At 44.9% G+C, this 12,336-nt stretch overlaps 2 protein-coding genes across 14 annotated transcripts in view; one reads left to right on the forward strand and one right to left on the reverse strand.

The window, feature by feature from the left end:
* LOC110507892 (neurofibromin) overlaps positions 1 to 12,336 on the forward strand; it is a 114,501-nt gene that overhangs the window by 71,090 nt on the left and 31,075 nt on the right. For all 11 annotated transcript variants that reach the window (XR_016492481.1, XR_005039980.2, XM_036964932.2 and 8 more), the window contains 5 exons: positions 4,532 to 4,964; positions 7,179 to 7,519; positions 7,739 to 7,941; positions 9,834 to 10,027; positions 10,724 to 10,864. Coding sequence is in view for 9 of the 11 variants with exons in the window: in XM_036964932.2 (XP_036820827.2) it covers positions 4,532 to 4,964; positions 7,179 to 7,519; positions 7,739 to 7,941; positions 9,834 to 10,027; positions 10,724 to 10,864 (1,312 nt within the window). In the remaining 2 variants the exon portion in view is untranslated. The remainder of the gene's footprint in view (positions 1 to 4,531; positions 4,965 to 7,178; positions 7,520 to 7,738; positions 7,942 to 9,833; positions 10,028 to 10,723; positions 10,865 to 12,336) is intronic.
* On the reverse strand, positions 60 to 12,011 carry LOC110507896 (uncharacterized). Of its 3 annotated transcripts, XM_090223839.1 has the most exons (5): positions 11,865 to 12,011; positions 3,007 to 3,127; positions 2,886 to 2,914; positions 2,088 to 2,144; positions 60 to 1,975 (listed from the first exon to the last, which is right to left on the reverse strand). In XM_090223839.1, the coding sequence occupies exon 5, from the start codon at positions 1,961 to 1,963 to the stop codon at positions 1,346 to 1,348; it is 618 nt and encodes a 205-aa protein (XP_090079965.1). In that variant the 5' UTR covers positions 1,964 to 1,975; positions 2,088 to 2,144; positions 2,886 to 2,914; positions 3,007 to 3,127; positions 11,865 to 12,011; the 3' UTR covers positions 60 to 1,345. The 3 variants fall into 3 exon arrangements, with proteins under 3 accessions (XP_090079965.1, XP_021443974.1, XP_036820833.1); XM_021588299.3 differs by lacking the exon at positions 2,088 to 2,144 and having other exon boundaries at positions 11,865 to 11,992; XM_036964938.2 differs by lacking the exons at positions 3,007 to 3,127; positions 11,865 to 12,011 and having other exon boundaries at positions 2,886 to 2,990.

The raw sequence follows: 12,336 nt of genomic DNA on the forward strand, positions 1-12,336 counted from the left end.
TAAACACTTGTGTTCTTACTCCATCGATTCAAAACAAGAATGCCATTCATTCACACCTGTTCACAAAACCTCCATTTATTTGGGTTGTGGCATTTAAACAAATATTGTATTTTTACAGAAAAGAGAAAAGAAGTTAGACTTAGTAGAGAGGAGTGGAAACAAATGAGTTAGGAGTTCTGTGACTGCTCGACTGACACGTGAAGGTTGAGGGGAAGACTTATTGATGTAGGCTTGGCAGGCCCAATGCTATCTCTGTGCCCAGCAACAAGATGGCAACAAGATATTCAAAGTTTACCCATGGTATAGTATTTGTGCATGGAATCACTTCAGATGAAGGAATAGAAGTTCACATCAAGTTGGTGGAAAGTAATCATTTTAACTGAACTCACATCTGACCAGCAAGCATGTTGGCATATTTGAGTGTTTTATTATTATATTTTTTTAATACAGACAGTTTAGATTGGACAACATATATTATAAAATGTTTGACATTTAATGTCTTGGGGAGAAGCGACCACATTCAGTTATATATATGGTAGACAATGTTTGAGTGCTTGTTTGCTGAGAAGGAATCTTTTAGCCAACAGTGTCAATAGAGATGGGGGGGGGGGGGGGCTTCCATTCTATTACATATTGGAGTTGAGTTTCTATCATTTCAATCTTCAACAAAATATACTTTCTACGTAAGCTTAATACCCTTTTGTTACACTTAGTTAATCAAATATTCTCAGTACCTCTGCCATTAAGACAAGTTGGCATAGTGTACTGCTAATATGATTGAATTTGGCAGTTAAGAGCTTTGGGCCAGTAACCGAAAGGTCACTGTTTTTAATTTGTCAATATGCCCTTGAGCAAGGTACTTTATCCTAGTTGCTCCTGCAAGTTACTCTGGATAAGAGCGTCTGCTAAATATCTCAAATGTAAAATATAAGTGACCCCCCCCCCCCCCCCCCCCCCCGTACAAAGATCCTGAACCTTCGTAGTAAGCTGTAAGCGTAATTAACTTGGGCAGTTGGCAGTAGTGTGCTGTTCGTAGCACATTATTTCAAATTAATGTCTTGCTGCTCCCAACAGCCTATTCAAATGTTCTCTATAGAAATAAATTTGAGACAAAATCATTCCAAATCAGATTAATGCAGTTTACAAAGCAAATATGTAAAAGCTCCTAAAATTGATTACATAAAGCTGGAGTACTTAAAAAAAAATAACAAATACTCTTTGTTTTGACTTGAGACACAAGACTGGAGCTGATCTGGCCTGTTGATATCTATGCCTGAGTGAAGTTCAGCTCTGAGCCAGGCCATGGCTCTCTGAGGCTGGAGAGGGAGTGCATGCAATGCTCTACTCACACCACTAGGGGCATGTTCTCTAGATCCTGGGGGATTTCCAGACACAAATCCCTGGAGCTGGAACTCTGCATCTGCATGGCTATTTCGCCAGTTGTTCTCGCATCCTCTGTTTGGCCTCTGACCCCTTCTGCCTGCTCCTCCTCCCTTTCTTCCTTCTCTTCTTCCCCCTGCTCTTCATCCTCTTCTCCATCCAAACGGACCTCCTCCAACATGACACTGGTATCACAGGGCCCCACTATGCCCCCCTCAGAGTGCTCCGTGTCCCAGTAGCCCGCGCCACTCACCAGGTCCACGTTACTGCGGGCGGGGCGAGGGGCACGGGCCTGGCGCCTAAGACTGCACACCTGGGAGGCCAGGACCACAGTAGAGACGAGCAGAAACAGGACCAGGCCCCCGGCGCAGGTCACCACTATGAAGCCCAACTGGGGCTTGATGAGGCAGCCCGTGGTGGCCTTTGTGGGAGAGCTGGAGGTGTCGTTTTCCTCTTGGGTAATTGAGGTTATGTCAGTTGGATATATGGCATTAGTGGTCTGAGGCTGAGTAATGCTGGTGTGTGAAGCTTGTCCAATCAGAAGGAAGAAGAGAAGATGGAGAGAGATTCGGGAGCCTTCCATTCTTCAGTTTCTCTGAAATGGTAGGATAGGAAGAGAATAGCTTTTGTTGTTCATGCCAGTTAACAGTCTCTGTATTGTGACGGTTTGTTAATGTTGGAACATAATTCTAAAAATGGTTAGTTACATTTGCTTGGGGTCCGCAGAGTTATTGCAGGGTGTCGTTTTCTTTTTTTCTTTTGTTCTGTAAAAAAGAGGAGAATATCTTCTTTCTAATAACTTTATTTCTCAACTCCTAATATTGAGCAAATTACACTCATTGGAGTCTATGACATAGGCTTTGAAAAAGCACCCGCGAGTACCAGTCGTAGCTGCTGGTAGGCTTTCTTGACTTGGACATTTTTGCCAACACATGGCTAACTTTTGTTTAACCAGATAAGCAGCTGCTATTAGTGAAAATGTGTTTGGAGTTACCTTTCTAGCAATAGGCTATGTTATAGTTTACACTTTCTCTTCCAATTATAATGTGGGGAGGTAAAAAATAATGGAAAACTGTCTAGCAAATCTATTCATTTATAAAAAGATTACTTCTCCCTGCCATTATCATTTAACCTGATAAAACAAGACGTGATTTATTTAAACAATATCTAACTAGCCCAGTTAAGTCTATCACTCACTGTCACAGTACAGTTTACTCAAAATGAAGTAATCAATGTGTTACTGAAGTAGATCAATACACTTGCTTTACCATAAATAATAACTTCTAGCAAGTTAGTTCTATGCAATACCTTTCAGGAAGGTGATGCATACAATATATGTCAGAATAAGCTAGACCTATTTTAGTAAACATTTTTACGAATCATGGTTTTGTCGTTTTCATTGCGATGTCCACTAAAATAAACTGAATCTTATCACAAAAACGCATTATTTGGTCATTCCTTTTTTTTATACAATGTATGTTGGAGATTGTATGGGCATCTCTTACCTGGACAAGGGCACAGCCTTAGAGCGCTTCTGTGTGAGAGAAAGAGCGAGAGTGACAAGGTTAACTGGACTAGGAAGATGATAAGGAGCGGTCTGTCGTGTGTGTTTGTCAGAGGAAGCACCTGCTGCGACCCAGCCTCTTGAGATGCACACACTTCCTATCCCCCCTCGGGTCTTTTTCTGACTTAGTTATTTCTAGGCTCCTTGGACCTCCACCGCTACAGCATACAGATGTCTCATATGCTGCAAGAGGAAAGAGACAGAGAAGGGTGTATGTAAAGTAGTTTAGGCCTACAATTCAGTCTGAGACTGCCAGCTACCAGTAAATGACATGTATAATACTGCTGTTGATTCACTTTTTTGTTGTTGCTATTTCGACATGGTTATGCTGAGACCAAGATCTCTATTTCAGTCGAGCCTGTAACAAAAACGAACATTGTGTATGAAGTGCTTTCAGAATGGGATGAATTTATATTCTTACCTGTATGACTCCACCGTCAGACTGTTCTATCTTAATTAAAGAGACCAGAAAATACCTGTCTTTTTGGATGTATTTATTTAGAGGTTGACCTGGCTGGCAGAGAAGTGCACTTTCTACCTCCTCTTCTTTTAGACCTATCCTCAACATCTACCACCTCCTCTTCCATCAGACCTAACCTCTACCACCTCCTCTTCCATCAGACCTAACCTCTACCTCTACCACCTCCTCTTCCATCAGACCTATCCTTAACTTCTAACCACCTCCTCTTCCATCAGACCTATCCTCAACCTCTACCACCTCCTCTTCCATCAGACCTATCCTTAACTTCTAACCACCTCCTCTTCCATCAGACCTAACCTCAACCTCTACCACCACCTCTTCCATCAGACCTATCCTCAACCTCTACCACCTCCTCTTCCATCAGACCTATCCTCAACCTCTACCACCTCCTCTTCCATCAGACCTATCCTCAACCTCTACCACCTCCTCTTCCATCAGACCTATCCTCAACCTCTACCACCTCCTCTTCCATCAGACCTATCCTCAACCTCTACCACCACCTCTTCCATCAGACCTATCCTCAACATCTACCACCTCCTCTTCCATCAGACCTATCCTCAACCTCTACCACCTCCTCTTCCATCAGACCTATCCTCAACCTCTACCACCACCTCTTCCATCAGACCTATCCTTAACTTCTAACCACCACCTCTTCCATCAGACCTATCCTTAACTTCTAACCACCTCCTCTTCCATCAGACCTATCCTTAACTTCTAACCACCTCCTCTTCCATCAGACCTATCCTCAACATCTACCACCTCCTCTTCCATCAGACCTATCCTCAACTTCTACAACTTCCACTCCATCAGACCTATCCTCAACATCTACCACCTCCTCTTCCATCAGACCTATCCTCAGCATCTACCACCTCCTCTTCCATCAGACCTATCCTCAGCATCTACCACCTCCTCTTCCATCAGACCTATCCTCAACATCTACCACCTCCTCTTCCATCAGACCTATCCTCAACTTCTACAACATCCATTCCATCAGACCTATCCTCAACATCTACCACCTCCTCTTCCATCAGACCTATCCTCAGCATCTACCACCTCCTCTTCCATCAGAGCTATCCTCAACTTCTCTTTCCCTTCTCTTCCCGCAGGTTTAAGACAGGCCAGATCAACGGAGATCTTCTAATCTACCATGTGCTGCTTACCCTGAAGCCTTACTACGCCAAGCCCTACGATATCATAGTGGACCTGACCCACGTGGGTCCCAGCAACCGCTTCAAGACAGACTTCTTGTCCAAGTGGTTTGTTGTGTTCCCGGGCTTCGCATACAAGAACGTGACGGCGGTCTACGTGTACAACTGCAACACATGGGTGAGGGAGTACACCAAATACCATGAGAGGCTGCTGACAGGCCTGAAGGGCAGCAAGCGGGTGCAGTTCATCGACTCGCCAGCACGGTTGGCGGAGCACGTAGAGGCAGAGCAGCAGAAACTCCCAGCGGCCACGCTGGCCCTGGAAGAGGACCTGAAGGTGTTCCACAACGCCCTCAAATTGGCCCACAAGGACACCAAGGTCTCCGTCAAGGTCAGTAGCACAGTGGTCCTTGTGTAACCCTAACTTTCAAACTGGCCTACAAGGACAACTGGGTAGTATGAAGGGCACGTGGGAACAGGGAGAATTGTTTACTCAAAGGTCCAATGGAGCTGTTTATTTTAATCTCTATCAAATCATTTCTGGGTAATAATTAAGTACCTTACTGTGATTGTTTTTAACTAAAAGGGTCAAAAAGGGCCCCCCGAGTGGCACAGCGGTCTAAGGCACTGCATGGCAGTGCTTGAAGCGTCACTACACAGGCTGTGTAACAGCCAGCTGTGACCGGGAAACCCATGAGGCGGCGCACAATTGGCCCATTGTCGTCCGGGTTAGGGGAGGGTTTGGCCGACCAGGATGTCCTTGTCCCATCACGCTCTAGCGACTCCTTGTGGCGGGCTAACCACCTGCAAGCTGACTTCGGTCTCCAGTTGTACTGTGTTTCCTCTGACACATTGGTGAGGCTGGCTTCCGGGTTAAGCAAGCAGTATGTCAAGAAGCAGTGCAGCTTGATAGGGTCGTGTTTCGGAGGACGCATGGCTCTCGACCTTCGCTTCTCCAGAGTCCTAACCGGAGGTGTAGGGATGGGACAAGACTGTAACTACCAATTTGGATACCACGAAATTGGGAAGAAAAGGGGTAAAAGTTTAAAAACGTGTTGTTTTCCCCTGCCCACTTGGACTACTCCCAGACAGTTCTATCAAAATGAATGCTGAGAACTTGCCCTTTGTAACAATATATATTGTTTAAAAAAAAATCTTAGCAAAGGGCAAGTTCTCAGCATTCATTTTGATAGAACTGTCTGGGAGTGGTCCAAGTAGGCAGGGGAAAACAACTGAAATTATTGTTGGTCTATTAACTCATTTACAGCATGGAAAGGTCACATCTCTGTCGCACCAAAACAGGCTGAAATTTCAGGTAGTCTTTTCAAACAGCTCTTACATTCAAAGGGCTTCATCATTTTCACAATTTGACAGTGTTATTCCAACCTCAGTGTAGAAATATACATATTTATATAAACTCAGCAAAAAAAAGAAACAGCCCCTTTTCAGGACCTGGTCTTTCAAAGATAATTTGTAAAAATCCAAATAACTTCACAGATCTTTATTGTAAAGAGTTTAAACACTGTTTCCCATGCTTGTTCAGTGAACCATAAACAATTCATTAACATGCACCTGTGGAACGGTCGTTAAGACATTAACAACTTACAGACGGTAGGCAATTAAGGTCAGTTATGAAAACTTAGGACGCTAAAGAGGCCTTTCTACTGACACCAAAAGAAAGATGCCCAGGGTCCCTGCTCATCTGCGTGAACGTGCCTTAGGCATGCTGCAAGGAGGTGGAGGGTCCGTCATGGTCTGGGGCGGTGTGTCACAGCATCATCGGACTGAGCTTGTTGTCATTGCAGGCAATCTCAACGCTGTGCGCTACAGGGAAGACATCCTCCTCCCTCATGTGGTACCCTTCCTGCAGGGTCATCCTAACATGATCCTCCAGCATGACAATGCCACCAGCCATACTGCACATTCTGTGCGTGGTTTCCTGCAAGACAGGAATGTCAGTGTTCTGCCATGGCCAGCGAAGAGCCCGGATCTCAATCCCACTGAGCACGTCTGGGACCTGTTGGATTGGAGGATAAGGTCTTGGGCCATTCCCCCCAGAAATGTCCGGGAACTTGCAGGTGCCTTGGTGGAAGAGTGGGGTAACATCTCACAGCAAGAACTGGCAAATCTGGTGCAGTCCATGATGATGATGAGGAGATGCAATGCAGTATTTAGTATCTGGTGTGGCCACCAGCTGCATTGACTGTTACTTTTGATTTTGACCTCCCCCCATTTGTTCAGGGACACATTATTCAATTTCTGTTAGTCACATGTCTGTGGAACTTGTTCAGTTTACGTTTCAGTTGTTGAATCATATGATCATACAAATATTTACACATGTTAAGTTTGCTGAAAATAAACGCAGTTGACAGTGAGAGGTTGTTTATTTTTTTGCTGAGTTTATATATAACACAGGAAAATCACGTTTTTTACTTCTCTGGGCCTCACTCAATTTATATAGATTATTTTGTTGCCGAAGGGAAAGTAGGTTGAATTGATTGGCTGTTGAGTCCTGCTTTGTGTAGCAACATGAGACAACTGGTCTGTGTTGTCATTGTTGACATGTACACACTTATCTCAACAACAACCCTCCCTATTATCCCAGGTGGGCTCCACGGCCGTCCAGGTGACATCAGCAGAGCGTACCCGTGTCCTGGGTCAGTCGGTGTTCCTCAATGATGTGTACTATGCCTCTGAAATCGAGGAGATCTGCCTGGTGGACGAGACCCAGTTCACCCTGACCATGGCCAACCAGGGCACACCCCTCACCTTCATGCACCAGGAGTGTGATGCCATCGTCCAGTCCATCATCCACATCAGGACGCGCTGGGAGCTCTCACAGCCAGACTCCATCCCCCAGCACACCAAGATCAGGCCCAAAGATGTGCCGGGTACCCTGCTGAACCTCGCCCTGCTCAACCTGGGCAGCTCCGACCCCAGCCTCAGGTCAGACATTCAACATGGCTAAAAACCCTAGCTTCTAGTGGATTCTGGGAAATGTAGTCCCATTGATATCTCGGGGGGGAGGGGTCAATCAGAGCAGGTCTTGGTGTAGCGTGATCTCTTAAATATGAGCAGTAGCTAAACACAACAATTGATTTACAACTTCTTCAACCAACTTCCTGATTGGAAATGGAATATAATAGCTAACTGTCCCCTCTACAGGTCTGCAGCCTACAACCTGCTGTGTGCCTTAACCTGCACCTTCAACCTGAAGATCGAGGGCCAGCTGCTGGAGACCTCAGGCCTGTGTATCCCTGCCAACAACACTCTCTTTATAGTCTCCATCAGCAAGACGCTAGCCGCCAACGAACCACACCTCACCCTGGAGTTCCTGGAGGAGTGCATCTCCGGCTTCAGCAAGTCTAGTGAGTCTAGAACACAAATGCACAGAAACACACATACTCACAAATGCATTGACTGAAATTCATTCCAGAAGATGCCCTCTTACTCGTTCTCACTTTTCTCAGTTACATACACTCGCCCACTTTCTCTTTTACAGACTGAAACTCTTACTTTCTCTTTTACAGACTGAAACTCTTACTTTCTCTTTTACAGACTGAAACTCTTACTTTCTCTTTTACAGACTGAAACTCTTACTTTCTCTTTTACAGACTGAAACTCTTACTTTCTCTTTTACAGACTGAAACTCTTACTTTCTCTTTTACAGACTGAAACTCTTACTTTCTCTTTTACAGACTGAAACTCTTACTTTCTCTTTTACAGACTGAAACTCTTACTTTCTCTTTTACAGACTGAAACTCTTACTTTCTCTCAACACACAAATGCATTTGTGGGGGAACTGTTTGATTGCCTTATCCATCAGTGTGTATTGAGCCATGGCTCTGGAGCTTTCAGTGTGGGTGTCATTCATCCACACTCCAACCTCTGTTCCTCAACACTGTAGCAACAACAGAGGAGCTGGTGTTATCCAACCTCTGTTCCTCAACACTGTAGCAACAACAGAGGAGCTGGTGTTATCCAACCTCTGTTCCTCAACACTGTAGCAACAACAGAGGAGCTGGTGTTATCCAACCTCTGTTACTCAATACTGTAGCATCAACAGAGGAGCTGGTGTTATCCAACCTCTGTTCCTCAACACTGCAGCAACAACGGAGGAGCTGGTGTTATCCAACCTCTGTTCCTCAACACTGTAGCAACAACAGAGGAGCTGGTGTTATCCAACCTCTGTTCCTCAACACTGCAGCAACAACGGAGGAGCTGGTGTTATCCAACCTCTGTTCCTCAACACTGCAGCAACAACAGAGTAGCTGGTGTTATCCAACCTCTGTTCCTCAACACTGTAGCAACAACAGAGGAGCTGGTGTTATCCAACCTCTGTTCCTCAACACTGTAGCAACAACAGAGGAGCTGGTGTTATCCAACCCCTGTTCCTCAACACTGTAGCAACAACAGAGGAGCTGGTGTTATCCAACCTCTGTTCCTCAACACTGCAGCAACAACAGAGGAGCTGGTGTTATCCAACCTCTGTTCCTCAACACTGTAGCAACAACAGAGGAGCTGGTGTTATCCAACCTCTGTTCCTCAACACTGTAGCAACAACAGAGGAGCTGGTGTTATCCAACCTCTGTTCCTCAACACTGCAGCAACAACAGAAGAGCTGGTGTTATCCAACCTCTGTTCCTCAACACTGCAGCAACAACAGAGGAGCTGGTGTTATCCAACCTCTGTTCCTCAACACTGTAGCAACAACAGAGGAGCTGGTGTTATCCAACCTCTGTTCCTCAACACTGCAGCAACAACAGAGGAGCTGGTGTTATCCAACCTCTGTTCCTCAACACTGTAGCAACAACAGAAGAGCTGGTGTTATCCAACCTCTGTTCCTCAACACTGCAGCAACAACAGAGGAGCTGGTGTTATCCAACCTCTGTTCCTCAACACTGTAGCAACAACAGAGGAGCTGGTGTTATCCAACCTCTGTTCCTCAACACTGTAGCAACAACAGAGGAGCTGGTGTTATCCAACCTCTGTTCCTCAACACTGTAGCAACAACAGAGGAGCTGGTGTTATCCAACCTCTGTTCCTCAACACTGCAGCAACAACAGAGGAGCTGGTGTTATCCAACCTCTGTTCCTCAACACTGTAGCAACAACAGAGGAGCTGGTGTTATCCAACCTCTGTTCCTCAACACTGTAGCAACAACAGAGGAGCTGGTGTTATCCAACCTCTGTTCCTCAACACTGTAGCAACAACAGAGGAGCTGGTGTTATCCAACCTCTGATTCTGTGTGTGTGTTTAGGTATAGAGCTGAAGCACCTGTGTCTAGAATACATGACCCCCTGGCTGCTCAACCTGGTGAGGTTCTGTAAGCACAATGACGACGCCAAGCGCCAGCGTGTCAGTGCCATCTTGGATAAGCTCATCACCATGACCATCAACGAGAAGCAAATGTACCCCTCTATACAGGCCAAGATCTGGGGCAGCCTCGGCCAGGTGAGTCACCACACACACACTCGCTCTCAAACACTCACGTATGCATACACACCAGTTGTTTGACACTTAGTTACCTTTTAGTCAAACATTCTTATCTTAGAGGGCACATGTTTGCTTAATGTACTGTTAAATGTCTCCAAGCCCAATAAAAACTGCCCATAAAAACTATTGGCTTTCTCAGAAATGTAGGCTGACAGAGATGGGAGGCAGTCAGGTAGAAGATAGGGTGGAACCGTTTGCATTTTTATAGGCACAGGAAATGGTTTATGAATCCAACATGCCGAATCATAGCCAGTGTTTGTCAATATAAACATTGTATTGATTTTTTTATTGAAGGTATCGAAATGACAACTCTGGGGTTGAAAGTGTTCTTCCTAAATATCATTTATCTACGTTCTAAAAGTTTTGTTGCTTGTCTCAGATGACTGCAATGTAGGCTTCTGAATATAGCTATCTCCATAGAAAACAAACAACATGTTCTGAACTCATGGTAGAGTATCTTTCACACTCAACCCATTTTTGAAAATATTTTTGGGGTGGTGAGCAAGTGAGCACTGTGGGGAGAAAGGCAGTTCCTTGTGTCTGATTTTGTGACCTGTCAACTCTACATAATGTATTTATTTCTCAACAGTCCCTAACGTTTAGCCCCACTGAATGCAACTTAGATTGTATGCGACCTGTGACCTCTGCCCTCAGATAACAGACCTGCTGGACGTGGTGTTGGACAGCTTCATCAAGACCAGCGCTACAGGAGGCCTGGGCTCCATCAAGGCTGAGGTCATGGCTGACACGGCTGTGGCTCTGGCCTCAGGGAACGTCAAACTGGTCTCCAGCAAGGTGGGTATCGACACTTTTAGCTAGTTTATGAGGCTAATACATGCTAACTGGGCCAACAGTTTTCAATGGACAAATGGCTAACAGTTTCCTGTCAGTCTCATGTTAATAATGACAGGGTAACATGGATAGGCTAGCGTTCCTGCACTGGGAACACTCCTCTGTGTCAGTCTCATGTTAATAATGACAGGGTAACATGGATAGGCTAGCGTTCCTGCACTGGGAACACTCCTCTGTGTCAGTCTCATGTTAATAATGACAGGGTAACATGGATAGGCTAGCGTTCCTGCACTGGGAACACTCCTCTGTGTCAGTCTCATGTTAATAATGACAGGGTAACATGGATAGGCTAGCGTTCCTGCACTGGGAACACTCCTCTGTGTCAGTCTCATGTTAATAATGACAGGGTAACATGGATAGGCTAGCGTTCCTGCACTGGGAACACTCCTCTGTGTCAGTCTCATGTTAATAATGACAGGGTAACATGGATAGGCTAGCGTTCCTGCACTGGGAACACTCCTCTGTGTCAGTCTCATGTTAATAATGACAGGGTAACATGGATAGGCTAGCGTTCCTGCACTGGGAACACTCCTCTGTGTCAGTCTCATGTTAATAATGACAGGGTAACATGGATAGGCTAGCGTTCCTGCCCTGGGAACACTCCTCTGTGTCAAGCCCTGTATCCAAACATGGATGACGTCCTTGTCCTCAATGAACCCTCTGGTCGGAGGCCACTTTCCTCTCAAAAACATCACAATGTCACTAACTCAAAGTAAACTTTAGTAAAAAAAACTGTTAGAATATTAATCACGGCCTAACAGTCCCAAGAGAGATTTTCTAAATCATCATTTTGGATTAAGCAAAGAAATATTCCTGTGTTATCAATATTATTATGCAGACAGTTTTAGTATGATATGAAGATACAGTTTGTCCCAGACAACATGTATTCATCTAAAATGTCCTCCAAAAAACAACATTTACATTTAAATGGATTAATACTTACCAATTTAGTTTAGTTACGACTTCTCTCCACTTACATAATCCAAACTGACCGAATCATCAACTCAATGTCCATCTGTGAGCTGTTTATCCCAATTGTCCCTCTTACTGAGATAGAAACACACAAACCCTCAGAGCCCAGGCAGACAATAGTAAGCCAGGCCCTCGCTCCTATTAAGGCAGACACTGTAAAGCATGGCAGTGAATGGTGATCATTGTGAAGATGTTTTGCTAAGGAACCGTAAACACAGTGCTCTTTTAGTTGAAGTATCACAGCACCCATCTTAGTCATTTACATCTATTTAAGTGACTAATCAATGACTTTAAGCTTCACATTTGATTTGTAATTTGTAGGCTTTGTGTGTTCTGATATAGTAGTCTTAATGTACACGTGATCCATCAGGGTGGGCATTGTTTGGTTGGCATGTTCCAGCCCAGCCACTACTGATGTCATGACAGGCCAGCTATTGGGGACA

Source organism: Oncorhynchus mykiss, chromosome 27 (assembly GCF_057628025.1).
Source record: "Oncorhynchus mykiss isolate SJ-2025 chromosome 27, ASM5762802v1, whole genome shotgun sequence".
In the NCBI taxonomy this organism is placed as follows: domain Eukaryota; kingdom Metazoa; phylum Chordata; class Actinopteri; order Salmoniformes; family Salmonidae; genus Oncorhynchus; species Oncorhynchus mykiss.

Excerpts from the sequence above, each read along its gene's own strand:
- LOC110507896 (XM_090223839.1), bottom strand. The coding sequence starts at position 1,963 with ATGGAAGGCTCCCGAATCTCTCTCCATCTTCTCTTCTTCCTTCTGATT.